At 39.5% G+C, this 15,450-nt stretch overlaps 1 protein-coding gene across 1 annotated transcript in view; it reads left to right on the top strand.

The window, feature by feature from the left end:
* NEB (nebulin) overlaps nt 1–8,677 on the top strand; it is a 220,823-nt gene extending 212,146 nt beyond the window's left edge. The window contains exons 139-147 of the mRNA XM_035726655.1: nt 227–319; nt 615–707; nt 1,038–1,130; nt 2,133–2,240; nt 2,342–2,525; nt 2,831–2,923; nt 3,776–3,925; nt 4,216–4,322; nt 8,304–8,677. Of these exons, the coding sequence (XP_035582548.1) occupies nt 227–319; nt 615–707; nt 1,038–1,130; nt 2,133–2,240; nt 2,342–2,525; nt 2,831–2,923; nt 3,776–3,925; nt 4,216–4,322; nt 8,304–8,477 (1,095 nt within the window). The 3' untranslated portion in view covers nt 8,478–8,677. The remainder of the gene's footprint in view (nt 1–226; nt 320–614; nt 708–1,037; nt 1,131–2,132; nt 2,241–2,341; nt 2,526–2,830; nt 2,924–3,775; nt 3,926–4,215; nt 4,323–8,303) is intronic.
* The last annotated feature ends 6,773 nt before the right edge of the window (nt 8,678–15,450 follow it).

The raw sequence follows: 15,450 nt of genomic DNA, 5'->3' as shown, positions 1-15,450 counted from the left end.
GTCTTGCAGTCTGCCAGGATTTCAGGGCACGGTCCTACCCTGGAAAGGTGTGTCTTGCTATAACTACACTCAACTTTGTTTGGAAACGTACTCCTTTCCACCTAACCTGATTGCCCAAATGGTCTGGCACCCTGAGCCTCATAACAAATTATCTATTCCGTTTAATCTTTTGGTAACTGTAATTTTTTTTTCTTTTTGCCTTTTTGGATCCATTGAACCCGCGTAGGTTTTGTACAAAGAAAATGTGGGGAAAGCCACCCCAACCCCTGTCACGCCAGAGATGCAGAGAGTCAAACGCAATCAAGAGAACATTAGCTCGGTATTGTCTTGAGAAACGAAAGTGCTTTTAATTTTGCAAAGTAACCCCTGTAGTTTGGCCTGCTCCTAACTCCATCCCAGGTTAAAAACAAGCAAAATGCCAGTTTTTTAGAATCCCCTGTAAATGATATACTACACTTACTATTGCCATTAACTGTTTTTAAGCTTTCTTCTTGAGAGCTGTTCTCACTCATGTAACAGATTAAACATGGAGTTTTCTCCCCCAAATTGCATTATGTTTAATAGCCTGAATATTGCCTCTTCATGATTTTCGGGTCCAACTTTGTATCTCACAGGTGTTATACAAAGAAAACTTGGGGAAAGTGACCCCTACACCCTTTACTCCTGAGATGGAAAGAGTCAAACGCAATCAAGAAAACTTTAGCTCGGTATTTTGGAGAGGAAAAAAGAAATTGTTACACTTTTAATAAGCCTGGCAAATATGTTATATCACTAATTTATCTCACAGTTTTCCCAAAACTTTTATTTTAAAAAATTCTTCTTTACCCACTTAAAAATGATAAACCAACCCCACCAGTTCAACCTGATTTAATCCTTTCTTCATCTTGTGCTTTATATAATAACATTTTAATGGCTTTATCTTCCTGACGTGTTTCTTATAGAGTGTGATATAATTGAGCCATAACACCAGCTAGATGATGGTTTTCAGAACTGGTTTTCTGCTCTCTGATGTCTGGATGCTCTCTTGGCTCCTCTAGGTATTATACAAAGAGAATATGAGAAAAGCAACTCCGACACCTGTTACTCCAGAGATGGAGCGAGCTAAGCGCAACCAAGAAAACATTAGTTCGGTATTGTCTAGGATTAAACACAGGAGTAGTGCAATGACTTGGAAAATAACATTTTAACATCATATAAACACGCCTTTCTCATTCAACTGGGAAGCACACTAAAATGAAAAAAAATGCAACATCTTGAAAAATAACATTTTAACACCATAAAATTGTGCACCTTATTCAACTGAAAATTTACATTAAAATTAACACAACTGTGCTTTTAAATTCCAAATGATCATACTAAGAAGTAACAGTTGCCAGTGTTTTCTCTTCCTTTTATTTTACTCGGGGGGTAATCTTACATAACCAATTGTAACAAATTGACTTCCTAACATCCTCAATCTTCTGCTCTCCTTTATTTTTAAGGTACTCTATGAAACAGGTAATACTCTGATATGGATGCCTTCTTTAGCTTTGATATTTTGGGTTTTTCATGTCTGGTGGACTTTGATTTCTGTATTAACATTGGTTTATGAAATCCGGGCATAAACCTATGAAAATGATCACTTGTTGAAAAGGACAGTTGTTTTGGAGCATCTGGCTGGCTCAGGAGAGCATGCGACTCTTGACCTCAGGGTGGTGAGCTGGAGCACCATGCTGGGTGTAGAGATTACTTAATTAATTGAACTTTAAAAAATTTAAAAGGATAGTTGTTTTGAATGTCAGAATCCCATCTAGTGCCAAATACCATCCAGTCTGCTGGTGCTGCAATTCCTAGCAAATTCCAGAGACCACCCTCTTCCTATCCTCTTTGAAATTATGTGCCTTGTCTCCTTTGAAAATGAAAGTTACATTTTCAAAGTCAAAAACGTCCTTTCTCTCCTGATGAGAACCCTGCCCATTCGTCCTCATGCTTATCTGTTCTGCTATTAGTCAAGGGTATCACTGGGTCCTTTCAGATGACTCAAGCTTCCCTCCCCAGCTACTTTTATCTCCATGTGTTGGAAAAGTTTTTGAGGCTTCAGAATTAGAACAGTACCATGACCTGTACTTAATTCATGGTCTCTCCTCTATCAGGTTCTTTATTCTGATAGCTTCCGAAAACAAATACAGGGCAAAGCTGCCTACGTCTTGGACACTCCAGAGATGAGACGGGTGCGGGAGACCCAACGCCACATCTCAACGGTGAGTCAAATTCTTAAGGATCAATTGGCCAGTCCGCTGGATCATGTGGAAGAGGAAATGATCACACCATATTTTCACAAAATCAACTCATGAAATTTCAGGTGAAATATCATGAAGACTTTGAGAAGCACAAGGGTTGCTTCACACCAGTGGTGACAGACCCTATCACCGAACGAGTAAAGAAGAACACACAGGACTTCAGTGACATTAACTACCGGGGTATTCAGAGAAAAGTGGTAGAGATGGAACAAAAACGGAATGACCAGGATCAGGAGACCATTACAGGTATATGAGCCCGGGGGGTGGGGGGCAGGGGGATCAACTCTAAAGTGGTGGAAGAACAAGAGTGGCATTACCCATAGGAAGCTAAAGGATAAAGTACTTCAGCCTGTGTTTTCATCAGCTGTCAAAGCAAACTGTTCTTACACAGCTTACAAAGCTGGTATCTTTCCTACCCAATGCTTTGTTCTAGGAGAAGTCATGACCAGAAATAAGCTAAATTATTTAACCTGTGGTTAAATTCATGCCTTGCTTTCCAAGCTATTAGGAGTCCTCCAAAAACACATTCTGATCCTTGATCTCACTTGCAGGTTTCCGTGTCTGGCGTACTAATCCTGGCTCAGTGTTTGACTATGATCCAGCAGAAGACAACATTCAGTCACGAAGCTTACACATGATTAACGGTATGTTATAGCTAACAGCATGAAGGTCACCATTTAATGGGCTCGGGTCAGTGACCTCCAGGAAACTATAGTTTTCAGTGTTCTGAGTTGTCCTTCTTGCTGACTAGTGGAACAGTATCATTTCTAGGCAAATTTAAGTCAGGGAAAGATTGTTTCACTGCCTCTGTGTAAATATTCTTCAGGCCCCATTTATTACCGTTTTGTTTCTAAAGAAAAAGTAGTACATCTTTCTATTGGAGAAATAATGAAAAGAAAAAACATAAGGAAAGGGAAGAGAATGAATGTGACCTTTGGCAACTTTCTGAAAACTCTGTCTTCAAGGAAGGCTGTTAATTCAACAAAACAAGCCACACGCCTTTATGCCTTCTTTTCATGTTAAATTGTAGAATAATACGTAGTGCTTGTCCTTAAAGGATTTATACTCTAGTCTGCTGATGGAGAGAAGTAAATCAGTGGTTACACTCTGACATGTGCAGTTTTAAAGGTCTGCACGCACATTGTGGGAACTCAGGTAAAGGGCATCTAAATTAATCCGGAAGTGAGGGAGGACTTTCTGGAGAAGTTGAAGGTGGAGTTTGAATGTGAATTTTTGTAAGCCAGGAAAATGGGCTGGGTGGAGGGAAGGAGTTGTGGTCCAAGACAGACTCTGGGATTTGAAGCCTGGCTGTTACTATTTAGCAGTTACATGACCTTTGGTAAGGTACTTCAGCTATCACGTGTAAATGAGGATGGCAACCGTACACATAGGGTTTTGAGGGTTTAATTCATGGGAGCCTACTGAAAACCATGCCTAGCAATCAGCTCACCCCCACCGCGCACCGCAGAGACTGACTCACGCATGCCCACCCCCAGCGCAAGCGCAGCGCCGGAGCCGGGAGCATTCGCGCTCAGCCAGTGCGCTGAGCGTCAGCGGCGGCGAGGACAAGTCCGAGCACTCAGAAGCCGCGGACCAGCGCCTCTCCACCTACAGCGAAGGCGGAGTCTTCTCCGCAACTTCCTCAGGTATAAGTGGGCTGCCCGCCAGCTTGCTGGGTTACAGGCGCAGATGCTTTGAGGTAAAAACAGCAACAATAACAAAAATCTCGATCATTTCTCCTGATGAGAAAAGACTAGAATTGTGGAGAGGTACATGAAACCAGATGTTTCATTTTTCATTAATTTTTATTAGAGCCCCCTTTCTTGGAAACCATTCTTTTTAAGTTAGGGGACAAGAGAGCACTGCTCAGCTGTTTAACACAGATGAAATGATGTCTAGTCATTTTTCTTCCTACAAACTACTTCCCACCTTTTAGCTTACAAACACGCAAAGACCACGGAGCTCCCACAGCAGCGATCATCTTCAGTTGCCACGCAGCAGACAACGGTATCCTCTATCCCATCGCACCCTTCTACTGCAGGGGTAAGCAAACATACTCTAAAGCTAGTATCATTAAATCTGGATTTAGCAGGGGAATAGATATGAAAATAGATGAGGCCCAGAAATGGATCCTAAACGAATCACAAATCAACAGGGGAAAAAAAAAAAATCAAAATTGTAAAATACCACAGAAAAGTAGAGACTAATTTTATAATATTGGGGACAGGAAAGGCCTTCCTCAGCAAGTTCTAGAACCTAGGAACGTGAAAGACAAGACTGCATATTTGACCATAAAATTTTAAATGTTTTTATAACAAAAAGAAACATGTCAAACTGGGAGAAAATATTTGCAGCATTCATAATACAAAGATTTATATCTAAAAAAACCTAACACTCAAAAATTCATGGGCAAATTAGTCCCCTTCCAGTCAAAATAAGAAAGACCTGGAAGTAAATGAATAGACAACTTACAGCAAGAGAAATAGAAACAGCCAGCAAAAAAGATGTCCACCATAACTGCAAACCAGGAATATGCAAATTAAAACAATAAGTATTAGAACATTATGGTAGTGAATTTTTTTAAAAAAATTAAAATGCACATACCATCTGACCTACTCCTTTCACCTTTAAAAGCTCTTTCTCTGAAATACCCACCTAAAGACAAACAGGGGATTAGTGTAAGAAAAAATGGTTAACAATTAAATGTCCAGAAGTATAGAAATGACTAATTTGTGATCTTACTAAAATACAGAATTCTCGGGCGCCTGGGTGGCTCAGATGGTTAAGCGCCTGCCTTCGGCTCAGGTCCTGATCCCGGGGTGCTGGGATCGAGTCCCACATCAGGCTCCCTGCTCCTTGGGAACCTGCTTCTCCCTCTGCCTCTCTCTCTCTCTCTCTCTCTCATGAATAAATAAAATCTTTAAAAATAAATTTAAAAAAATACAGAATTCTCTGTAGCAGTAAAAAAAGTATGAGATCTATATAAATCTGTATATATAAATCTATATCTAGATCTCTATAAATCTATATCCATATAGATTTATCTGGAAAAGCCCTGAAGCTATATTAAATGGAAAGAATGGGTCAGAGTATTAATCACAGTAATTGTTTCACATATGCAGGGGGAAAGGGGAAACCTATCCTCGAATATGAATATATGTATGTGTTATTTCAGAATGCTAAGAAAAAATTATGCAGGTTACATTCCAAATTACTAACCAGTGCCTGCTCCTCTGAAGGAAATTTGGGCACTTTGTTTTGGTTATTTTTGTCTACAAATTGTTAACAATTTAAAAAATTTTATTTTGCTGTTGTAGAAACACTTGAGATCTACCTTCTAACCACATTTTTAAGTGTTCAGTACATTCTTGTGCACAAGAGATTCAAGCTTGTGTACAGATCTCTAAAGATCTCCAGGACAGCAGATCTCTAGAGCTTATTCATATTGCTTAACTGAAACTTTATGCTTATTCATTAGTAACTCCCCATTTTCCCTTTCTACCATGTTATACTTTTTTGTTTTTGTTTTGTTTTAACATGTGGAAGATAGCTTTTAGAAACTTTTACTACTAGTATGCTCCCAAATTCCCAGGGTGAAAGATACATGCAATACCGCTTTCTCAGAAGGGAAGAAAAGGCAATATACAAAAAAAAATTTTTTTCATATACGGTTTTATGAATATATTATTAACATACTATTAAAGTCATCATCTGAAGTGTACAGGTCCACTGATTTTATTTCATTTAGTTATTCAACCACTACTACAATCTAGTAACACTTCATCACCCTAAAAAAACCCCTTGTACTCATCAAGTCAATCCCCTTCCTGAGCCCTTCCCTCCCCCACCATCCAGTCCAAGGGATCCACTAATATGCTTTCTCTCTTTGCCTATGCAAGACATTTCATATAAATGAAATCACACAGTATGTGGTCTTTTGTGACTGGCCTCTTTTACTTAAAGCTCTGAGGTTCATCTAATTGTATCATACAACAACAACTCATTCCTTTTTACTAGTAAATATTCTATTGTATGGAAATACCACCCTTTTTTCCTTCATTCATCAGTTGGTAGGCATTTGGGTTGTTTCCATTTTTTGGCTGCTATAAATGATACTGCTGTGAATGTGGATGTACAAGTAATTGTGCAGACCTGTTTTCACTTCTTGGGTATATACATAGGACCGCAATATTCTAACTCTGTATTTAACATGGGAGGAACTTGCAAAAACTCTTTTCCAAGCGGCTGTACCATTTTACATTCCCATCAGCAGTTTATAAAATTTCTCCACATCCTCCCCAATACCTGCTATTGTTTCTTTTTGATTATTCACCATTCTAGTGTGTCATATGATATTTCATTATGGTTTTCTCTGATGACTAGTATTGCCAAGTATTTTTTTCATGAGCTTATGGGCTATTTGTGCATCTCCTTTGGACAACTGAGATCCTTTGCCTCCTCTCCCACCTTTTTCCAGTATTGAATGGTAGGAGTTCCTTATATTTTTTGGATGGTAATCCCTTACCAGATATATGATTTGCAAATATTTTCTATTTTGTGAGTAGTCTTTTTATTTTCCTGGTGGTGGTTGCACATTCTCTTTTGTGCAACTTAAATTTGTGGAGTCATAAGAGATCTTAAAATTAGGCATTTGGGGACGTATCACATAAAGGGCTAGTATCCATAATCTATAAAGAACTTATCAAACTCAACACCCAAAGAACAAATAATCCAATCAAGAAATGGGCAGAAGACATGAACAGACATTTCTACAAAGAAGATATCCAAATAGCGAACAGAAAAAGTGCTCAACATCGCTTGGCATCAGGGAAATCCAAATCAAAACCTCAACAAGATACCACCTCACACCAGTCAGAATGGCTAAAATTAACAAATCAGGAAACGACAGATGTTGGTGAGGATGCGGAGAAAAGGGAACCCTCCTACACTGTTGGTGGGAATGCAAGCTGGTGCAGCCACTCTGGAAAACAGTATGGAGGTTCCTCAAAAAGTTGAAAATAGAGCTACCCTACAACCCAGCAATTGCACTACTGGGTATTTACCCCAAAGATACAAATGTAGGGATCTGAAGGGGTATGTGTACCCCGATGTTTATAGCAGCAATGTCCACAATAGCCAAATTATGGAAAGAGCCAAGATGTCCATCAACAGATGCATGGATAAAGATGTGGTGTGTATACATACACACACACACACACACACACACACACACACACACACACACACACTGAAATATTATGCAGCCATCAAAAAAAAAAAAACCCTGAAATCTTTCCATTTGCAACAATGTGGATAGAACTAGAGGGTATTATGCTAAGGGAGATAAGTCAATCAGAGAAAGACAATTATCATATAATCTCACCGATATGAGGAATTTGAGAAACAAGACAGAGGATCATAGGGGAAGGGAGGAAAAAAATGAAACAAGATGAAACCAGAGAGGTAAACAAACCCTAAGAGACTCTTAATCTCAGGAAACAAACTGAGGGTTGCTGGAGTGGAGCAGGGTGGGAAGGATGAGGTGGCTGGGTGATGGACATTGGGAGGTTATGTGCTATGGTGAGTGCTGTGAATTGTGTAAGACTGATGAATCACAGACCTGTACCTCTGAAACAAATACTACATTATATGTTAAAAAAAAAAAAAAAAGTAGGAAAGGAAAAATGAAGGGGGGAAATCGGAGGGGGAGACAAACCACGCAAGATTATGGACTCTGGGAAACAAACTGAGGGTTCTAGAGGGGAGGGGGTGTGGGGGGATGGGTTAGCCTGGTGATGGGTATTAAAGAAGACACGTATCGCATGGAGCACTGGGTGTTATACGCAAACAATGAATCATGGAACACTACATCAAAAACTGATCATGTAATGTATGGTGACTAACAATAAAATTTAAAAAGGCATTTGGGTTGATGCAAATCTAATACATACATATATATATATATATATATATATTTTTTTTTTTTTTTTTTTTTTTTTTACCTTTTTTCATCTTCACAAATAGAAAATCTTCCGTGCCATGTACGACTATCTGGCTGCTGATGCAGATGAGGTGTCCTTCAGAGATGGAGATGCTATTGTAAATGTCCAAGCGATTGATGAAGGTTGGATGTACGGCACTGTGCAGAGGACGGGCAGGACCGGCATGCTGCCAGCCAACTACGTGGAGGCTATTTAATGAGCATGTCAGAGTATCGCACCTGTTTGCAGGACCTGCACATCCTGCAGTCAGTATTTCAGTTCAGACTCTCCACTGTTAGCTAAGTCCTCAAGCTGCCTAATGGTTTTTCTGTGTCAATATGATTAATAGCTGTACCATCCCTTAATTTGTTTCTATATGAACCTCAGTAATTCTCCAGTAAAACATATGTTAATCATATTTACTACATTATTTTCTGGATTTGGACATAAAACAGACAACATTAAACCCATAGGTTCATTATTTTTAAAATTGTCATTATTAAATTTTCCAGTGTTTTAAAGAAAGTTTAACTATGGAATAGACATTTTAAAAGTTTATGCAGTGTTACTGCTGTTATCAACCCAGAGTCTTTCTCCATTATGAAATGTTTAACATTATTTTTTTAAAACAAGGATTCTGAACATGTTAAACACATTAAAGAAAAATGGCAGAAATACCTTTTCCTGGCTTAGTGAATGCTGATGCTTTTAATTCTATTCCAGTTCTGAAGTTATAAAGGTGATTGATAGTCAATAAAAATGGTGGATAAGCTAGTAATAAAGTCTAATTCTGCAATAAACACCACTGATGTAATTGTTACTTATTTTTAATAGTTTTATGATCGACAAATTCCAGTAAAGCAAATCCATTACTTTAGACTTCACTAAAAAAAATTCTGAAAATGTACCATTTAAAATGCACAAGTGTAGGCTTTCTCAGAACTAAACTGTGTTCAGCAGGCTTCCCTTATGGCTCAGCTGATGTTTTAAAAACAACTGTGGGATCAGCAGTGGACAGCTGGGAAATGGATGGCACTGCATGCTCCATCCCTACTATTTCCTAGAGACCTGCCCCCTCCAATATGCCCTTGGCCAGAGCCCATCCAAAGTGGTGTCACAGGCCTGGCAGTGTGCAAGCAGCCCTGACAGGGGCCAGCACTGCTCCACAATGACTCCTGCCAAGGAGAGTGGAAGACAACCACACACACCAGCCCAACTGCAGCTCCAGCAGTGGGCTGGGGGCAGACATCAGACCTGACTGTAGCCCCACCTACCAATGAAAGCTTCTCAGAGGACAACACAGGAAAAGCAACAGGCAGTTCCATAACTACTGCCATCTCTAGCAAACAAACACCTGGTCTGACTCAACTCAAGCCCAAGGTGGCCCTAGACCGGCCCACTAACACCATGGGGACAAAACCCTGTCTACAAGTGGCAAAGAAAGCCATTGCAGATGACTGGATTGAAGGCAAACATGACTCACCCACAAAGTAGGGTGCATGCAACACACATAGGAGACAGCCCTGAAGAGTCAGGTTGAACAGGGCATATTGTGCGGGACACCACAGGACCTCTTCTTCATATGGCCACTACTTGTAAGAGCAGGAGAAGTAGTCGACTTTCCTAACACGTTGAAATAGACACAGATTTAGATAAAATGAAGAGTCAGAGGACAATGACCCAAATGAAAGACCAGGACAAATCATAGCAAGAGACCTAAAAAAAAAAAAAAAGAGCTAAGTAATGTCTGATAGAGAATTTAAAGAAATAGTCATAAAAGATACTCACTGGACTTGAGAAAAGACCTGAACTTGAAGTGCTAAACAAAGAGAAAACATGAAAAATAGAGATAAACTCAGTAATTGAAATTAAAAATATGGAATAAAAAATATATAATGGAATAAATAGTAGACTAGAGGAAGGAGAACAGAGGAATGGAAAGCAATCAAGTTGAAAAGGAGGAAAAAATAATTAAAAAAGTGAAAACAGACTAAGGAGACTAGGTGACACCGTTAAGCATAATAACATTCGCATTACAGGGATCTCAGGAGGAGGAGAGAAAAGGCGGCAGGAAATTTATTTGAAGAAATAATAGCTGAAAACTTCCCAAATCTAAGAAAGGAAACAAATTTCAGATCCAGGACCCACAAGAAAGTCCCCCAAAAAACCCAAGGAACTCCATACTAAGACACACAATGATAGACGGCAAAAGTACTGAGAGTTTTAGAAGCAGCAAAAGAGTTACATACAAGGGCACCCAGGTGGCTCAGTCCGTTAAGCGTCTGCCTTTGGCTCAGGTCATGAGACCTGAGTCGGACTCCTTGCTTAGAGGGGAGTCTGCTTATCCTTCTGCACCCGCCATCCCCCCACCCCCTGCCTTGCTCATGTTCTGTCTCTGTCTCTCAAATAAATAATCTTTAAAAAAGTCTTCTCAAACTATTCCAAAAAATAAAAGAGGAAAAAAACTTCCAAATTCACTCTATGAGGACAGCATTATCCTGATATCAAAACCAGATAAAGACACTACAAAAAAAGAGAACTTCAGGTCACTATCTCTGATGAATATAGATGCAAAAATCCTCAACAAAATATTAGCAAACTGAATCCAACAATATATATAAAAAAAATCATTCACGATCAAGTGGGATTTATTCGTGGGATACAAGGGTGGTTCAATATTCACAAATCAGTCAACATGACATATTACATCAACAAGAGAAAAGGATGAAAACCACATGATCATCTCAACAGATGCAGAAAAAGCATCTGACAAAGCACAACATCCATCCATGATAAAAACCCTCAACAAAGTAGGGTTAGAGGAAACTCATCTCAACATACCAAAGGCTGTATCTGAAAAACCCACAGCTAACATCATACTCAATGGTGAAAAAGAGAGCTTTCCCCCTATGGTCAGGAACAAGACAAAGATGTTCACTCCAACCACCTTCACTATGTTGAATAATATTGGAAGTCCAGTAATCAGAGAAGAAAAAGGAATAAAAGGCATCCAAATTGGTAAGGAAGAACTAAAACTTTCACTATTTGTAGATGACACGATCTATACATAGAAACTCTAAAGACTCCACCAAAATACTGGAACTGATAAATGAATTCAGTAAGGTCACAGGATACAAAATCAATATACGGAAACCCACTGCATTTCTATACACTAACAATGAAACAGCACGAAGAGAAATTAAAGAAACAATCCCATTTACAATTACACCAAATAAGACACCTAGGAATAAACTTCACCAAGGAGATAAAAGACCTGTTATCTAAAAAGTGTAAAATACTGGGTATCTGGGTGGCTCAGATGGTTAAGCATCTGCCTTCGGCTCAGGTCATGATCCCAGGGTCCTGGGATCGAGTCCCGCATCGGGCTCCCTGCTCCTTGGGAGCCTGCTTCTCCCTCTGTCTCTCTTTCATTAATAAATAAAAATCTTTAAAATAAATAAATAAATAAATAAATAAATAAAAATAAAAAGTGTAAAATACTGATGAAAGAAACTGAAGATGACACAAATTCAAAGAGATTTCAAGCACATGGATTGGAAGAACAAATATTGTTAAAATGTCCTTACTATCCAAAGAATCTACAGATTTTTTTTTCTTTTTAAACATTTTATTTATTTATTTGACAGACACAGCGAGAGAGGGAACACAAGCAGGGGGAGTGGCAGAGGGGAAAGCAGGCCTCCTGCAGAGCAGGGACCCGGATGCGGGGCTCGATCCCAGGACCCTGGGATCATGACCCGAGCTGAAGGCAGACGCTTAACGACTGAGCCACCCAGGCGCCCCAGCAATCCACAGATTTAACACAACCCCTACCAAAATCCCAACAGCATTTTTCACACAAGTAGAATAATCTTAAAATTTGAATGGAACTACAAAAGACCCCAAATAGCCAAAGGATTTTTTTTTTTTTTTTTTTTTTTTTGCAGAGGAAATGGTCAACACCTTTGTATTTGTGTATCTTGGGAAGAGGAGAGTTATTTAGACTCCATGGAAGCAGAAGGGAGTCTGGGGAGGAGAAGGAATGCGTTGAAAAGCACAGTTTGGGAGGTATATGCTAAGGGGTCTGAACAACTGGACCATTTGGCTGCTAATACCCAACCACACTGGGAACTACACATCCCCAGCCCTATCAGGCAGTATGGGGAGAAGCTGCCATGATCTTTCCAGATTCTTCCTCCCTAATTCTTCCCAATGGCTGAGCCACTGGATCACCTTCCTGGGATATTTGGATTTGAGATGGAGAGAATCCATTCATCTTTAGTGGCTGACGCTTAAGCAAAACAGGAAACTTCAACTCAAAACAGTATGGTACTGGCAGAAAACCAGACACATATATCAATGGAGCAGGATAGAAAGCCCAAAAACAAACCCATGATTATATAGTCAATTAATCTTTGACAAAAGAGGCAAGACTATGCAATGAGAAAAAGTCTCTTCAAGAGATAGTGTTTGGATTAGAAGTCCTAGCCACAGCAATCAGACAACAAAAAGAAATCAAAGGCATCCAAATCGGCAAAGAGGAAGTCAAACTCTCACTCTTTGCAGATGATATGATACTGTATGTGGAAAACCTAAAAGACTCCACCCCAAAACTGCTAGAACTCATACAGGAATTCAGTAAAGTAGCAGGATATAAAATCAATGCACAGAAATCAGTGGCATTCCTATACACCAACAACAAGACAGAAGAGAGACAAATCAAGGAGTCTATCCCATTTACAATTGCACCCAAAACCATTAGATACCTAGGAATAAATCTAACCAAAGAGGCAAAGGATCTGTACTCAGAAAACTATAAAATACTCAGGAAAGAAATTGAAGAAGACACAAAGAAATGGAAAAAACGTTCCATGCTCATGGATTGGGAGAATCAACATTGTGAAGATGTCAATGCTACCTAGAGCAATCTACACATTCAATGCAATCCCCATCAAAATACCATCCACTTTTTTCAAAGAAATGGAACAAATAATCCTAAAATTTATATGGAACCAGAAGAGACCCAGAATAGCCAGAGGAATACTGAAAAAGAAAAGCAAAGCTGGTGGCATCACAATTCCGGACTTCCAGCTCTATTACAAAGCTGTCATCATCAAGACAGTATGGTACTGGCACAAAAACAGACACATAGATCAATGGAACAGAATTGAGAGCCCAGAAATGGACCCTCAACTCTATGGTCAACTTATTTTTGACAAAGCAGGAAAGAATGTCCAATGGAAAAAAGACAGTCTCTTCAACAAATGGTGTTGGGAAAATTGGACAGCCACATGCAGAAGAATGAAACTGGATCATTTCCTTACACCACACACAAAAATAGACTCCAAATGGTTGAAAGACCTAAACGTGAGACAGGAGTCCATCAAAATCCTAAAGGAGAACACAGGTAGCAACCTTTTCGACCTTAGCCGCAGCAACTTCTTCCTAGAAACATCGCCAAAGGCACGGGAAGCCAGGGCAAAAATGAACTATTGGGATTTCATCAAGATAAAAAGCTTCTGCACAGCAAAAGAAACAGTCCACAAAACCAAAAGACAACCGACAGAATGGGAGAAAATATTTGCAAATGACGTATCAGATAAAGGGCTAGTATCCAATATCTATAAAGAACTTATCAAACTCAACACTCAAAGAACAAATAATCCAATCAAGAAATGGGCAGAAGACATGAACAGACATTTCTCCAAAGAAGACATCCAAATGGCCAACAGGCACATGAAAAAGTGCTCAACATCGCTTGGCATCAGGGAAATCCAAATCAAAACCTCAATGAGATACCACCTCACACCCGTCAGAATGGCTAAAATTAACAAGTCAGGAAACGAGAGATGTTGGCGGGGATGTGGAGAAAAGGGAACCCTCCTACACTGTTGGTGGGAATGCAAGCTGGTGCAACCCCTCTGGAAAACAGTATGGAGGTTCCTCAAACAGTTGAAATTAGAGCTACCGTTCGATCCAGCAATTGCACTACTGGGTATTTACCACAAAGATACAAATGTAGGGACCCGAAGGGGTACGTGTACCCCAATGTTTATAGCAGCAATGTCCACCATAGCCAAACTGTGGAAAGAGCCAAGATGCCCATCGACAGATGAATGGATAAAGAAGATGTGGTATATATACACAATGGAATATTATGCAGCCATCAAAAGGAATGAGATCTTGCCATTTGCAACGACGTGGATGGAACTGGAGGGTGTTATGCTGAGTGAAATAAGTCAATCAGAGAAAGACATGTATCACATGACCTCACTGATATGAGGAATTCTTAATCTCAGGAAAGAAACTGAGTGTTACTGGAGTGGTTGGGGGTGGGAGGGATGGGGTGGCTGGATGATAGATATTGGGGAGGGTATGTGCTACGGTGAGCGCTGTGAATTGTGCAAGACTGTTGAATCACAGATCTGTACTTCTGAAACAAATAATGCAACATATTTTAAGAAAAAAGAAAAAGAAGATAACAGGAGAGGAAGAAAAGGGGAGTATGTCAGAGGGGGAGACGAACCATGAGAGATGATGGACTCTGAAAAACAAACTGAGGGTTCTAGAGGGGAGGGGGGTAGGGGGATGGGTTAGCCTGGTGATGGGTACTGAGGAGGGCACGTTCTGCATGGAGCACTGGGTGTTATGAACAAACAATGAATCATGGAACACTGCACCAAAAACTAATGATGTAATATATGGTGATTAACATAACAATAAAAAAATTAAAAAAAAAAAAAAAGAGATAGTGTTTGGAAAACTAGACAGTTACATAGAGAGGAATAAAAGTGGACTACTTTCTTACACCATACACAAAAATAAACCCCAAATGGATTAAGGACCTAAATGTGAGACCTGAAACCATAACAATCCTCGAAGAAGGGTGCACACACAGTATCTCTGACACTGACTGTAGCAACTTTTTTTTCGTAGCAGCATTTTTCTAGATCTGTCTCCTAAGGCAAGGAAACAAAAGCAAAAATAAACTATCAGGACTACATCAAAATAAAAAGCTTCTGCACAGCAAAGGAAACAGTGAACAAAAGTAAAAGACAATCTACTGAATAGGATATTTGCAAATGACATATCTTATAAAGGGTTCGTATCTAAGACATATAAAGGACTTATATAATTCAACACCAGAAAAACAATCTAAATAAAAATCGGCAGAAGACATGAACAGGTAT

The sequence above is a fragment of the Zalophus californianus genome, chromosome 3 (assembly GCF_009762305.2).
Source record: "Zalophus californianus isolate mZalCal1 chromosome 3, mZalCal1.pri.v2, whole genome shotgun sequence".
Lineage (NCBI taxonomy): Eukaryota > Metazoa > Chordata > Mammalia > Carnivora > Otariidae > Zalophus > Zalophus californianus.
Note: the sequence above shows the minus strand (reverse complement) of the source record. Positions and strands in the feature narration are given on the sequence as shown.